The 12,932-nt window shown below is 36.2% G+C and overlaps 3 protein-coding genes across 7 annotated transcripts in view; 1 reads left to right on the forward strand and 2 right to left on the reverse strand.

The window, feature by feature from the left end:
* The window catches only part of LOC105842308 (transmembrane protein 231), a 33,814-nt gene extending 22,963 nt beyond the window's left edge, over window positions 1-10,851 (forward strand). Inside the window, exons 1-5 of one of the 5 annotated variants that reach the window (XM_038010722.2) lie at window positions 8,567-8,630; window positions 8,964-9,133; window positions 9,307-9,435; window positions 9,576-9,804; window positions 10,455-10,851. In XM_038010722.2, coding sequence (XP_037866650.1) covers window positions 8,582-8,630; window positions 8,964-9,133; window positions 9,307-9,435; window positions 9,576-9,804; window positions 10,455-10,714 — 837 coding nt within the window. In that variant the 5' untranslated portion in view covers window positions 8,567-8,581 and the 3' untranslated portion in view covers window positions 10,715-10,851. Of the gene's footprint in view, window positions 1-8,566; window positions 8,867-8,963; window positions 9,134-9,306; window positions 9,481-9,575; window positions 9,805-10,454 lie in introns of those variants that run through there. The other 4 variants (XR_005244637.2, XM_038010723.2, XM_038010721.2 and 1 more) reach the window with 4 other exon arrangements.
* LOC101738139 (hemocyte protein-glutamine gamma-glutamyltransferase) lies at window positions 443-4,855 on the reverse strand. Its single transcript, XM_004930905.5, has 8 exons — window positions 4,116-4,855; window positions 3,173-4,020; window positions 2,899-3,094; window positions 2,211-2,619; window positions 1,869-2,133; window positions 1,503-1,787; window positions 1,301-1,426; window positions 443-1,224 (listed from the first exon to the last, which is right to left on the reverse strand). Exons 1-8 carry the CDS (start codon window positions 4,750-4,752, stop codon window positions 1,072-1,074), a joined length of 2,919 nt encoding a protein of 972 aa, XP_004930962.1. The 5' UTR covers window positions 4,753-4,855; the 3' UTR covers window positions 443-1,071.
* Window positions 10,852-11,030: 179 nt separating the features above from the next.
* On the reverse strand, window positions 11,031-12,598 carry LOC101742605 (mitochondrial import inner membrane translocase subunit Tim21). Its single transcript, XM_038010727.2, has 3 exons — window positions 11,819-12,598; window positions 11,418-11,600; window positions 11,031-11,244 (listed from the first exon to the last, which is right to left on the reverse strand). Exons 1-3 carry the CDS (start codon window positions 12,164-12,166, stop codon window positions 11,098-11,100), a joined length of 678 nt encoding a protein of 225 aa, XP_037866655.1. The 5' UTR covers window positions 12,167-12,598; the 3' UTR covers window positions 11,031-11,097.
* Window positions 12,599-12,932: the final 334 nt, after the last annotated feature.

Here is a 12,932-nt window from a genome sequence, read left to right on the forward strand (position 1 = left end):
GATAACTTCGCGACAAAATTAGAAACTAGCTTTTGAATATGAAATTCGTCCCGTTAAACAGAAAGTTCTATTGAACTTAATATTGAAGAAAATTGTTGATCGTGAATTATTACAATTAAAATTTTCACAATCTTTATGGGTTTAAATTTCATTTCAACTAAATGTTGTTTTTGTAACGAATTTTATAGAACGAATATTATGAATGCGAATAAGTTTGAGGATGTTTGTTAATTTTTGACGCAACAACTACTGGTAAATTTTGGTTGAAACCATAATGCTAACATATTATTATATACTACGATACGTGGACAAAAATTTATGTTTATTAGCAACATTGTTGCGACATTTTTGTCGTTTTATTCGTTTAAAATAATTAAGACATGTTACCAATGTTGAAAATAAGGCAAGAAAATGTTTACGTAATAAAATAAATGACAATACATAAGTTGCAGTGAATGCACTTTATTTTTGAGATCCCAAAAACACACAAACACCGTGCAAATAATATAATTGTGAGTACATATTTCAAATACATATTAAATCAATATATACTATCAATTTAATACTATAAATAAAACTTTAAAATATAATTAAAATCGTATACATATATATATTAAACTTAATTTTATTTAAGACTAAGCTCTTTTCGTCGAAGAGTCGTTATTAAACACAAATGGCACACGAAGCATCGGTTTTACGATATTATAATTAAAAATGCAATAATATTACTATTTTTAAGTCACAACTCACTCGGTGATAAACGTGATTAACATTTTTTTAGGTTTATTATTTCGTAACGTGCTGGTGAAGTATGATAAACAAAATCCATTAAACAAGCCATGTCGTCGTCATTACAGAGTAAGCTAGATATAAAATTAAAATAAGTTAATGCCATTTGTACGTTCGATAACTAAATTAAGCGGATTTAACAATAAGTACTTCTTCCTCCTGAACGTACAAATTTTGTTCAGGCGCTACATATGAGACGAAAGAGCGGTCCATCTGTAGCGCTGGAGAGGAAGCCGGCCCCGGCGAGACGCGCGGCGAGGGCGCCCGGGGGCCGGGGGCTAGCTAGCCGCGCACGGTCACCGACGTGCATCCGAAGATCTCGTCCATCTGCCGCGACGAGAACGTCACCACGATGCGACGCTCTCCCTGGCGCCGCGGCACAAACTTGTCTTGGTAATTCACGAACTCACCAGGCTTCACGTCACGGAATCGTATCTGTTGAAAGATCATCATTTTTAGTTCAACGCATTCTTTTACTTTACCGAAGCTATGATTGATAATCTAAATTTACCTGTCTTGGCCTTTGAACACCAGGTCCTTCGAATGTGAAGTAACAGTCCGTCAGTTGGACATTCAATGGGTTCTGGAAACTGAAGGTGATGGCGCATTCTTGACCTACGCAAGGCTGGCTTCTCACCTAATATTTTAAATCAGCATGTATTAACAAGAATCTGTTATCTTTTTTTCCTGTTTACTAACGGCATAATTCTTACCTGCACTTGCATGCGTGGCTTGTGCAGCGGGAAGTCATCTTCATCAGACCAAGCCTGGCGAGTTTGTTTTACATAAGCCATGGCATGCACCTTCACCATGGAGTGATCTACTAGTTTATCCATGTATTCTTGAGGAGTCACATGAAGCTTCAATACCTCTCGCTGTCCAGCTCGGACGATGAACTCACCCTGCGCCCTTCGCAGACGCGAAGCGATCGCGCCAGTGTAGTAGCATGAAGATGCTGTTAGAACACACCAGATGGTACGGTCTTCGTGAGATTTGTTCTGTAAAAAACCGTAAACAATAAATGTTAGTAGGTAAATTATGTGGAGAAATAAAAAATTATTTTAATAATTGAGTGTTACCTGAATGTTCATGGTGCAATCAAATGGTTGTCCGTAAGGCACTATGTCAATATCCATGAGGTCGAAATACACATCCTCAAAGTTGCGGTCTGGGTACTCATAGTACTGTTGCAAGCGTTGGTATCCGCGGCAAGAGGCAATGATAGCGAAACGCTCGGGTGACGAGCTGTCTACAGTCTTATATTCGTGAGTAATCTCCAGCATGTCACTCTCTCCCTCGTCATCATCGCGGCTTGGATTTTTCGTAAGAATCTTGCGTCCGACTCTGAAATAGTAGTCGCAAATTAATGTTAATTCAGCATTCCCAGTAAAATTGTAGGGTTTATTATGTTAATTCCTTACTGGTATTGATTAGAGGCCATTCTAATGAATCCCCATTCCGAGTTCTCTTCCTCTTGGAAGTGGCAAAGCTCAGCATTTATTTGGCAGTACATAAATGGCGTGTCATATTGGAAGCCAACTTCACCTCGGCGAACAGCTTCCACACTAGCCGGCCCACAGTGATAAACAGATTCAGACTCCTCCTGAGGTGTCGAATCAATGATCTGCCAGCCACTGTACCCTTGTGGTAAGTCCGGTCTTTGCATCCAAACATCATTCCAAACATGGAAATTCCAGCAAGAATCATAACAATCTTCGTCCGGACCATTCGGTACCTCATTTCCGTCGCGGTCAAAGTATTTGTCCACCGTGAAGGTCCTGTTGGTATCATGAGCTGATACATAATTCGTTACTGAACGGCAAGGAATACCTGTGAAATGCATAATTTAAAAAAATACCTGTAGAGATGAAAAACAAACAATTTCCTAGCTAGGTGGTAAATCTATTATTGTAATTCTTCAGTTTAGTTAATGTTAATAGAAGTTAGATCTTAGACCTAGCTGCATATAGTATATCCTTCATTGAAATCTAAGGTCCTGATGAAAACATAGGATAACTGTGGAGACCTGTGACGTATAAAATAATGACCTTAGATTTAATCTAATTGCGACTTAGCCACTAAACCAGCAAAAACAAAACAATTAGTTACCAAGAGCCCTGCAAATAGTCACAACCAAACCGGAGAACACCCAGCATTGGCCGTACTCAACAGGCCGGCCGCCGTCGGACAGGTAGCGTTCCAAAATCGCCACTGAACCTGTCCAAGCGTGAGGTGCAACACCATCCTTATATTCACTATCGTAGCGACCCACCATTAGACCATCGTCATCATGGTTGGCATTGATCTGTAATGATTTTTGTTATTAAATTTCGTCAATTTTGATATCATTAGAGGATTTTCTAGTGATTTTAATACCACTTACCATTGACGAAATAGCTCTGCAAACACGGACAGGGTTACCACGTTCAGAATGTTCCAAGCCGCTGCGCTCCAATAAGTACATACAGGCAGGCAATACCACATCATCAAACTGTCCATATATCCATTTGCGACCCTTGGGTTGACGCCAGGTACCACACCAAATTTTGCCTTGCTCATTAAGTACGTACTCCTTTCGTGATGATTCATTATCCATGTAAACGGGATCTTCGCGGCACCACGGGTTGAACAAAATATAAACATCTTCGTCACATTTGTAATCGTGTCGGTTGTCACGCTGACCAAAACGATTGGTCTGCACCCAGCAGTTCCACACACCGACGGGAGCAGTAGCGGGAACGTGAACTTGGAAGGTAATCGTATTACCATCTTGACGCTGGATACTAATGTCCCATCGGTCCATGTCGTGAGCGAGTGCAGCTAAGTTTTGCATTGACCCGTGACGTGATCCGTGACGTGATCCGTATCCACGTCCAAATGAAGAGTGCTGAGTAGTTCCTCCATAGCGCTCTATCATTGGTCTATCCATGGGTCCATGAGGACTAAGTGGACTATGTTGGAGTGGTAGGGGCTCGTTGCTAAATGAGCTGCGACGTACTCCGTAAGTGGTCGTTTCTCTCATGCCACTCATAGGTCCCATGGAACTCATTGTACCCATGGTACCAATCGTGCCCATTGTTGCCATTCCAGTGCTTGTATCTTGCATACGAGACATACCCAAACCCATGCCCATACCCATCATCTCCCGTGAATGTTGGAAAACGCCCTGTTGTGTGCTCCAGTTTACGGGCAAAACAACTCGAGTACCTTTTGTGACACTGGGCTTTGGACCTGTAAATTAACAATAATTATCGGAAGTAGAAAAAGCTCTTATTTTGATGTTGCAGGTGTTAATAATATTCGAAATAATTGAATAAATTTCATACCAAAACAGAACACGAGGCGAATCATATCCTGTTGTTTATCATATGTCCTATCAAAGCGAACAGCAAAGAAGAAGTTTTGGCCTCGGCGAAGAACAGGATTTGGAAGAATGTTGTCGTTGACCAGATCATATTGTTCTGTGTGGTGATCTTTGGAGTTATCCCGAGAGTAGAACTCAGTTAACTCCACTTTAAGAGGTTGCTGTGAGTAGTAGCTCTGTGGTATCATTTCTAACGTATCCTGTCGACGACGACGTTCATTCTGATCAGCCATCTTGCAGATCAAATTATGAGTGTATTGAGTGTTAGGGCTGTTTCTCATGGAATGTTTCATGCGATGCAGCGCGCCAGTGCTGTGTGAGCGACCGGGACGATGTTGGGCTGTAGGGCCGGCTCGTTGCATCGGCCAGCGACGTGTTTGGCCCGGACGCTGGCAAAAGCTCGAAATGTTGTAGTATGCCGACAAGCCAGGAACGTAATTAGATGGCATTCCACCAATTGTCATCGGTTGTTCCCTGGTGCAGCTCATCGTACTCATTCCTGTTGTTATGCCGGTGATTCCACCAAGACCCATTCCGGTCATGCTGGAGGTCATGCTTGAGGACATTCGGTCCATGCTAGATCTTCGGACCATAGACATCTTGGCGTAAATGCTGTACGTTTAGGTAAGTTTGAGTTCTTGTATAGAACCTGACTGTGCTCCGGGACGATTCCCGAGCGAATGTTGCTGTTTGCTTGTTTGAGGCTGCTTATATACTATGGTCAGCAAGTACTAGACAATTTGATAGGAAGGTATCAGTTGTCGGGACAGGCGCCGTACTCAACGGCTTGTAACTCTTCTATTGTCTGTGCTTACTCAAATGTGCACTAACAAGAATACCTGAAACTAAGTTCGGCTACTACACAACTAGCGTTTACCAACTAAGATTCAGATTCTAAGATAAGATTCAGAATTCAGGCAACTTTAGACATTGGCATGAGTCAAATACAAATAATCTTGCATGAACAATTAGGTGTAAAAAAGTTGTTTTCCCGATGGATACCGCATTCGCTCTGTGAAGAGCAAAAAGCGGCTCGCGTTACTTGGTGCGTCAGAACTCTCGAAAGATTCCACTCAAGATCCTCAAATGCTGTATACAACATTGTATCAGGTGACGAATCCTGGATATACGCGTACGAACCCGAAACAAAAAACCAGTCACGAGTTTGGGTGTTCGAAAATGAGTTAAAGCCAACAAAAATTGTTCGTTTACGGAGTGTTGCAAAAAAAATGGTGGCCACGTTTGTCTCCAAAACCGGCCATGTTACGACTATTCCTCTTGAGGGACAAAGAACGGTTAATGCAGAATGGTATGCTAGTATTTGTTCGCCACAGGTCGTTTCTGAACTCCGTAAAGAGAACTGCAATCGCCGCATCATCCTCCATCACGACAATGCGAGTTCTCACACCGCGCACAGAACAAAAGAGTTTTTAGAGCAAGAAAACATAGAATTATTAGACCATCCGCCGTACAGCCCTGACCTAAGCCCTAAGGATTTCTATACTTTCCCTAAAATAAAGAATAAATTCCGTGGACAGAGATTTTCATCACCTGAAGAAGCTGTGGACGCCTACAAAACGGCCATTTTGGAGACCCCAACTTCCGAATGGAATGGTTGCTTCAATGATTGGTTCCATCGTTTGGAAAAATGTGTCAAATTTCGCGGAGAATACTTCGAAAAGCAATAAATACATTTTTAAATAGTAATGTTGTGTCACTTCGTTAATTCCCGAAATTTTCAGTACCGCCTAGGTAAGTAGGTCCGCCTACCTATAGTAAGTAATAAACAATGTCGAAGGGAAAAAGTTTACGTTAAAAATTTGATAAATTATTGAATCAAACTCATCAAAAAAAAATTTGATAATTAAATTGTTATTCTCTATTGCTTCATAAAGTATTTTTTTCACTTTAAGTTCAATGCCTATTTTCAAAATATTGTTCATGCAGAAGAACAAGTTAGGAAGTACACGTTCCATAGAATTAAAATGTGTTGCTTTTGTTTTGTGAGAAAACAAAAGGGCGGATGGACAGGCTCGGTTACTGAGCAAGGTTTTGTCTCGTTTGTACATAATTATAGTTGAATCAACTTATTCATTTTAGCAAGTTTATAACCTAGTACATATTATTATACTGTTATTTTTATTTCCGTAAGTTTAAGGAATTTTGTTATTGTCTTCCGCCGAGAAAATGTTTTAAAAAATTGCGTAATAAGCAACCGCAAGCCAAAGCGTATTACACTTTTAGTACTAAATCCTATGTCGCCCACAAGACTACAATTACATCAGTATTATCTGAATTCAATGAATTTTTACTGGTGGTAGGACCTCTTGTGAGTCCGCACGGGTAGGTACCACCACCCTGCCTATTTCTGCCGTGAAGCAGTAATGCGTTTCGGTTTGAAGGGTGGGGCAGCCGTTATAACTATCCTTGAGACCTTAGAACTTATATATCAAGGTGGCTGGCGCATTTACGTCGTAGAAGTTTATGGGCTCCAATAACCACTTAACACCAGGTGGGCTGTGAGCTCGTCCACCCATCAAGCCAATAAAAAAAAATTAAATGTTTTCAATTTTAAATATTGAAACAAAAAAAGAAACGGTGGCTCAGCAATTAACTGTGCTTGATAATAATTCCAAATATCATTAACGTTCATTAGCTACGAATTTCGTAAAATTTAAGTAGGAGCTACCATCCAAAAATACCTAAATCAATTCGGTTCATTTGTTTACGTAATGGTTAGTTGCGTACGACAAGAAAATCAAGATTTTTTCGATTTGTCTATTTTTGTTTCTTTCGTAATAATCGCCTCCAATAAACAACACAGCCTAATCTTTAAATTGGAAAAATTGGCTTCTTGCGATAATAATAAGTAGGATTTGCATTCCTATCGTGCCTTTAATAAGGTTTATTGATTAAAATAAATAAAAATTTATAATATACAATCGTTAAATCCCCACGGGTTGCCGAAGACCAGATTGCTATTTCGCAAGATCCATGCAGAGCAGTTGAGATCCTCTTCTTCGGTGTCCCTCGCTGGTCTCCAAGTCACCAAAGGGAGGGAACCACAATATCTTAGGCACTAGAATTTAAGCGAGATACCTATTATCTTAGCATTTCTTGTGTAAAAAGCCATAAATGATTTAATTTTTTGAATATTTAAACATGTAGGCATGCAGTAACATTTATTTTGTTGTCACGACAATTTTTCTTCCTCTATCCCATTGCCATAGATGGTGAATTTAGAATTGTTCAAGACTCGTAATTTTTGTCTTGTTACTTATTATTAAGTATTTTCCATATTAAATTGACCATCTTATTACCCGTCATTGAGAGTTAATATTAGAATATAATACCAATATAAGTTACAGTGAGTAGATGTCAGTGAATTCAAAACATCAAAACGCGGGACTTTCATAGTGCACTTAAATATTAAAAGTACATAAAAGTTCACTAGGGTACCGGAACATTTAGAAAGCTAATAGGTATATATTTAATAGTATATTAAATACTGTATTGGCGGAAAAGCTTAATTCATATGCACCTTGAAACGAAGTGTCCGTTTGAATGGCCGGCATTATGAACCAAACCCGCCTCCCTCCCTTTGTCTACGCCAGGATCCTTGCTGAAAAAGATAGTTCACTTTCGTAGATGAATGAATGAGTTCACGTAAGATTAAATGGTCGTTTAGGCCAATAGACAACACAAATGCCTTCAACCACAACCCTGGGCGTCTTAACATTAAGCTATGGTGCATGTAGAAAATTTTACAATAATAAAATATATATTTTATTCTTTAAAAATAAACGATAAACACCTATTTATTCTGACTCTAGAAGCGTAAGGTCGGATCTACTTCTTACTGAGTGTCTCTGAAGAGAACTCGTATCAATATTGAAGAATTTTGGACTCCGTTCTCAGAAAAAATCTAATCTTTCATAATTTGGTGAACGTGCTTACTGTTTAGCTGGAGTTGAGTGGTTACGGGAGCCCATAGACATCACGACATTAATAGCGTCCCACCCTCCTTGAGATATGAGGTTGATGTCTCAATGTTATAGTATAACGGCTGCCCCACTCTTCAAACTGGAATGCATTACTTTTTCGCGGTAGAAATAGGCAGGGTGATGTAAGTATGGACTCACACGAAGCTCCACGACCAGTAAAGATTTATGATTGCTAAAATGATCATAAACCATCCTAGAATCAAAGAGTAGAAAAATTCTATATATGTAAACGAGAGCTATAGCTCGCCCTTTGACCAGTTGATGTTGAATCATTATTTCTTTATATTCCTTAATTTAACGCTTCTAGAGTACATATATATTTTTGATTCAGGAATTTAAAGTTTGCATTTAATTGTAAAATAATTCAGAAAAACCCTCTGCCCTAAAAAAGTCGTTGCTTAGCAACGGTTTGTTTTGCAGGTCAATGCTATTGATATTTAACATTTTACGCATATTAGTACACCGAAAACACTGTAAATTTTATATTTTAAAATGAGCTTGTACAAATTGTTTAGTTCAAATGTCGAAATACAGTATAAAAGTACCTTCCTTTCCAAAGCCATGTTCTTTACTCTTTTTACGTCTATCTTAAATATTATACTGCCTTTTATTATAGCTCAGAAAAGTAGAGGTTAGAACTCCAATTTAGCCTTGCTAAAATCAGCTGAGTGAACCATGTCCAGAAAATACTTAACAGTATACAGAAACGGTCCTATTATCGTTAAAATTAAATTATTTGAAATAGCCAGTAATTACCGAATAGATATCGAAATATAAGATCGTAATACAAATATGTATTTTTACAGGGCTCTGGGTGAAATATCACAGTTTTTATGAACAGCCAACTGTTCATTTTACGTATGAGTATGTACTAATAGCCGAAACTGAGGATCCCAGTAAACCCATACTTTGTACAGAAATTGGATTGTTTGGTAATGATAATGAAGAAAGCTCTGAATCATGTGCAGAAATGCAGGTAATGAATTTTTATCGAAAGAATTGTACTGTGTAAATACAAATTACATAACTATATAGACAATGAGTTTGTTATGAAATAAGACTAAATACACTGTGTAGTACATTTTATACTGATAACATGACCAACTACAGTTTTTGATGAATAAAATTATTAAAAACATGTATTTCCAGGTTCAAGAAAATGATTTCACTGGAGATGGCAAAAAGGATGAGCTGTATATTAAATTTCACCTAAATATACCACCAGACAGAACTGTGTCTTCTATTTTATTAATTTTATCTCTTGATTTTCAGCTGAAGGTATTTTTAACTATTTTTGACATTTTAGATATTTAATAAAAAAAGGTACTAAATCTTTTCTGTTTATTTATATTTTATAAATAGGTGCTTTAAATATGGAACAAATACTTTAATAGAATCCTTTTGTTTTCTTCTTGCAGACAATATGCCCTTTACAAATGCAGAGCTTGGCATTGATTACCAAAGAGTTTGTAATACCACCATCAGAATTAATTTTTCATGGAGATCTAAATTTTTATCAAACCACCCACTTACCTTGTGAATGGTTTAATCAAGATACGAAATATAACAGATCTTTATTTGAAATTGAAAAATGGGAAAGTTACATGTCTATTGATCATTATCTGTCTGATTATTTTCATAGAGAAGGTAAGATTATTTATTTTTACAAATATACATTTTGTGCTTATTCATATTTTAATATTGGTAACAGCATTGAAGACAAAAATAATGGCTATTGTTGTGCAGCCACAGACAGAAGGCCATAAACCTACAGTAATTTTAACACAAAATTGTAACATTTATCCTGAGTTAATAAAGATTTGATTATCAATGATAATCCTTCTTTAGTAAGGCAAATAAACTCAAGTTACTTAATAAAAAACATAATGCTCCACTGTCCATTGGATCAAAACTAATCAGGTATTCATTCTTTCAACAGCTAGATAATAGGCCAAAGAAAGTTACTTGATAATAGTTTGTCTATTATTTTTCATAATCTATCCACAGTAGATCTAAACTTCCTGGTTATCCCAAATTACTATACCATTCGGGCGCATTGAAAGTCCATACCAGTTACAAATCAGTTATACAGTTCTGCTATTATTTCTGTGGTTCTGCTGCTGCCATTAATTTCAGTTTGAAGTGTGGGTTTGCCTTTATTGATACGTCAGCCTAATGTGATCTGCAGAGTAGCATTCAAGTTCTAATGTTACCAGAGTCCAGTAACCACTGATATAAGTAAACCTACAGCATATTTATTCAACTACATTCATAACCAAAAAATAAACTATTTTCAGTTACCACAGAAGTCAGAACGATAAATTCTAGAACCTACAATGGCCAGACAGATTCTATGACTGTTCAAGTTCATCTAAGAATTCCAGAGATGCAAATAAGATACACTCCTAGTATACTAGAAGAGTTTAAGTGGGCTTGGCCTCAATATCTCTCTTTTGTAGTGATATTCCATTGGTTCTTCAATAAAGTTAAGGAATTTATATTTACCAATCGACTTCTCATGTCATGGAAAGTACAATCTTGGAAAACATTTGAATGACGAACTTATGTAAGATCTATAAAATTGTACTGCGAAATAATTGATTTGTGCCAATTTCTAGTCTTCACTGTAAAATTCACTTTAATTATTAATAAGGATAAACATGTTTTAATGTTTGCAATAAAATGATATTATAAGCATTAAGTTTCATTGGCTCAAAGAATTTAATTAATAAGATTCATATTCCAAAACTATTCTTATGGTGTCAGAAGAAGGTATAGTATTCTATATATTTAAAAGATTTCAATATGAAAGTGCTCACTATATTTATTATTTTTTAAACTAAAACTTTACATAATAATATGAAACGAAACAATTTTATTTTGCTAATCATTTATTCGATATCTACTTTACTATTTACATGTTACATAGTTAATTTTATATCACTGAGTGAGAGTTAAGGTTGGAAATGCGATATCAGGTTTGGTATTATCTAATTCAGCTCGGTTGTCCTCAATTATAAATGTTTTTCCACTGTAGTCATCAAGTTGTACCAGCAAATATCTGCACATATAGTTTCCATAATCATTCTGAAAAAACAAGTGTACTGGTGAATTGGAAAGATTTTAAATGAATTTATTAAAATAGAAAATTTTAAACAGAGATTATAAGAAATTGATGAGGTGTATACAAATTATTCAGATGTATGGTGTTATTTGAACTTTTAAGTTGTTAAACACATTTCTATTTAAACAGAACTTACTTGTTTCATATCAAGTTCAACAACACCTTTATTTCTTATCCCTTTAATATAGAATCTCATTCTCATATGTTTCACTCCATCTTTTTCATATACTGCATGACTGACATGGGTACGTCTTCTCCTAGTTGTTTCTTCTCCATAACCTTTTATTGGTGCACCAAGAGCATCTTCTACTCTAGGATCCTGCAATCGACAATAATTTAATAAATACTTGGTAAACAATACTTTAAATAGTGTTTGTTTCCCCTGTTCATTACTTACTTTAATACTGACTACTGTACTGCATTCTGCATTATGCAATGCTAATGATTAATGATATAGAAAAATTTGACCTTGTTTATTAAATAATCTGTAAATTTATCATAATGTAAACAAGATTTCTTTCACACAAGGTAATTTACCTGTTTGCACTTCTCAAGAGCTTCTGAGTAAATGCTGTTCGGACTGTTACTTGAGAACAGTTCTCGAAAAACGTAAAAGAAAATCACACCTGTGACTCCGACACCGAGAAGTATTACGCCGGTGTAAGAAACAGTTTTTGTAGTTTCTTTGATTTTTTCTCCTAAGGGTCTTACATCTGTAGATACATGGGAAGCACTTTCTTTGCTTTTGGATTTAGTCAAACCACTTTCTTTTTCAGAAGAGAAGTAACGGGTATTAGTTCTAAATTTAGTTTGTAATATGGCAGGAATCTTTTCAGTGGTGCTACCGTTCCGTAAAAGCGGTAAAAATTTAGATATTAAAGTCATCGTTCACTTTTAAGTGTGCTATTTAACAGAATGGTTAAAAAAAACTCAACCTCCTTATTGTTATTTCATCGTCAAAAATTTCCTATAAAGTTGATAAAAATAACCTTAGTTATTTACTTAATTTTGAAGTTTACGTAGCTATCATTGCTATCAATCAAACTATCTTATTTGTTAATTAGTCAGGCAAATGAAACTTAGCGAAACAGCCACTTTTATTACACGAAAAAGAAAATGTTAAAAACAATAAAAAATATAAAATATTACACTACTTAAGTAAAAATTTTAAAAGAAATGAAATAGAATTTAAAGGAGTTCAGATGAGATAAAATAAAATACTCAGTATTTTACTGAACGGTAGAAACGTCATTGGACTTTTCGGAAAAAGCTATGTTAAGCAAATCGATTTAATTTTTCTATATTTGTGCTTTTTCACCGATACTACAAAGCCTATAAGCCACTAATGTTGCTCGTTAAAATCTGAAGAAGCATCAATTTAAAAAAGTAAAACCATTCTCTATTTATAAATGGATATATCCAATAACATAGAGAAAACTCTTCGATTAGCCACTCTATATGTAGTAGGTAACTAATTTATAATATTAATAGACTTTTTGGCGGGAACGCGAAGAGTGAAGTTGTGTGATTTGTTTTATTTTGTCTATTTAGTGTTTCTTCAGGTTTCAATGTGTACTTAATAGCTGTTTAGTATCTGTGAAAGTGCATAAATGTGGGAATCTTCCAAAAAGTCCATTGAAAAAGTCACAGT

Source organism: Bombyx mori, chromosome 4 (genome assembly GCF_030269925.1).
Source record: "Bombyx mori chromosome 4, ASM3026992v2".
In the NCBI taxonomy this organism is placed as follows: Eukaryota; Metazoa; Arthropoda; class Insecta; order Lepidoptera; family Bombycidae; genus Bombyx; species Bombyx mori.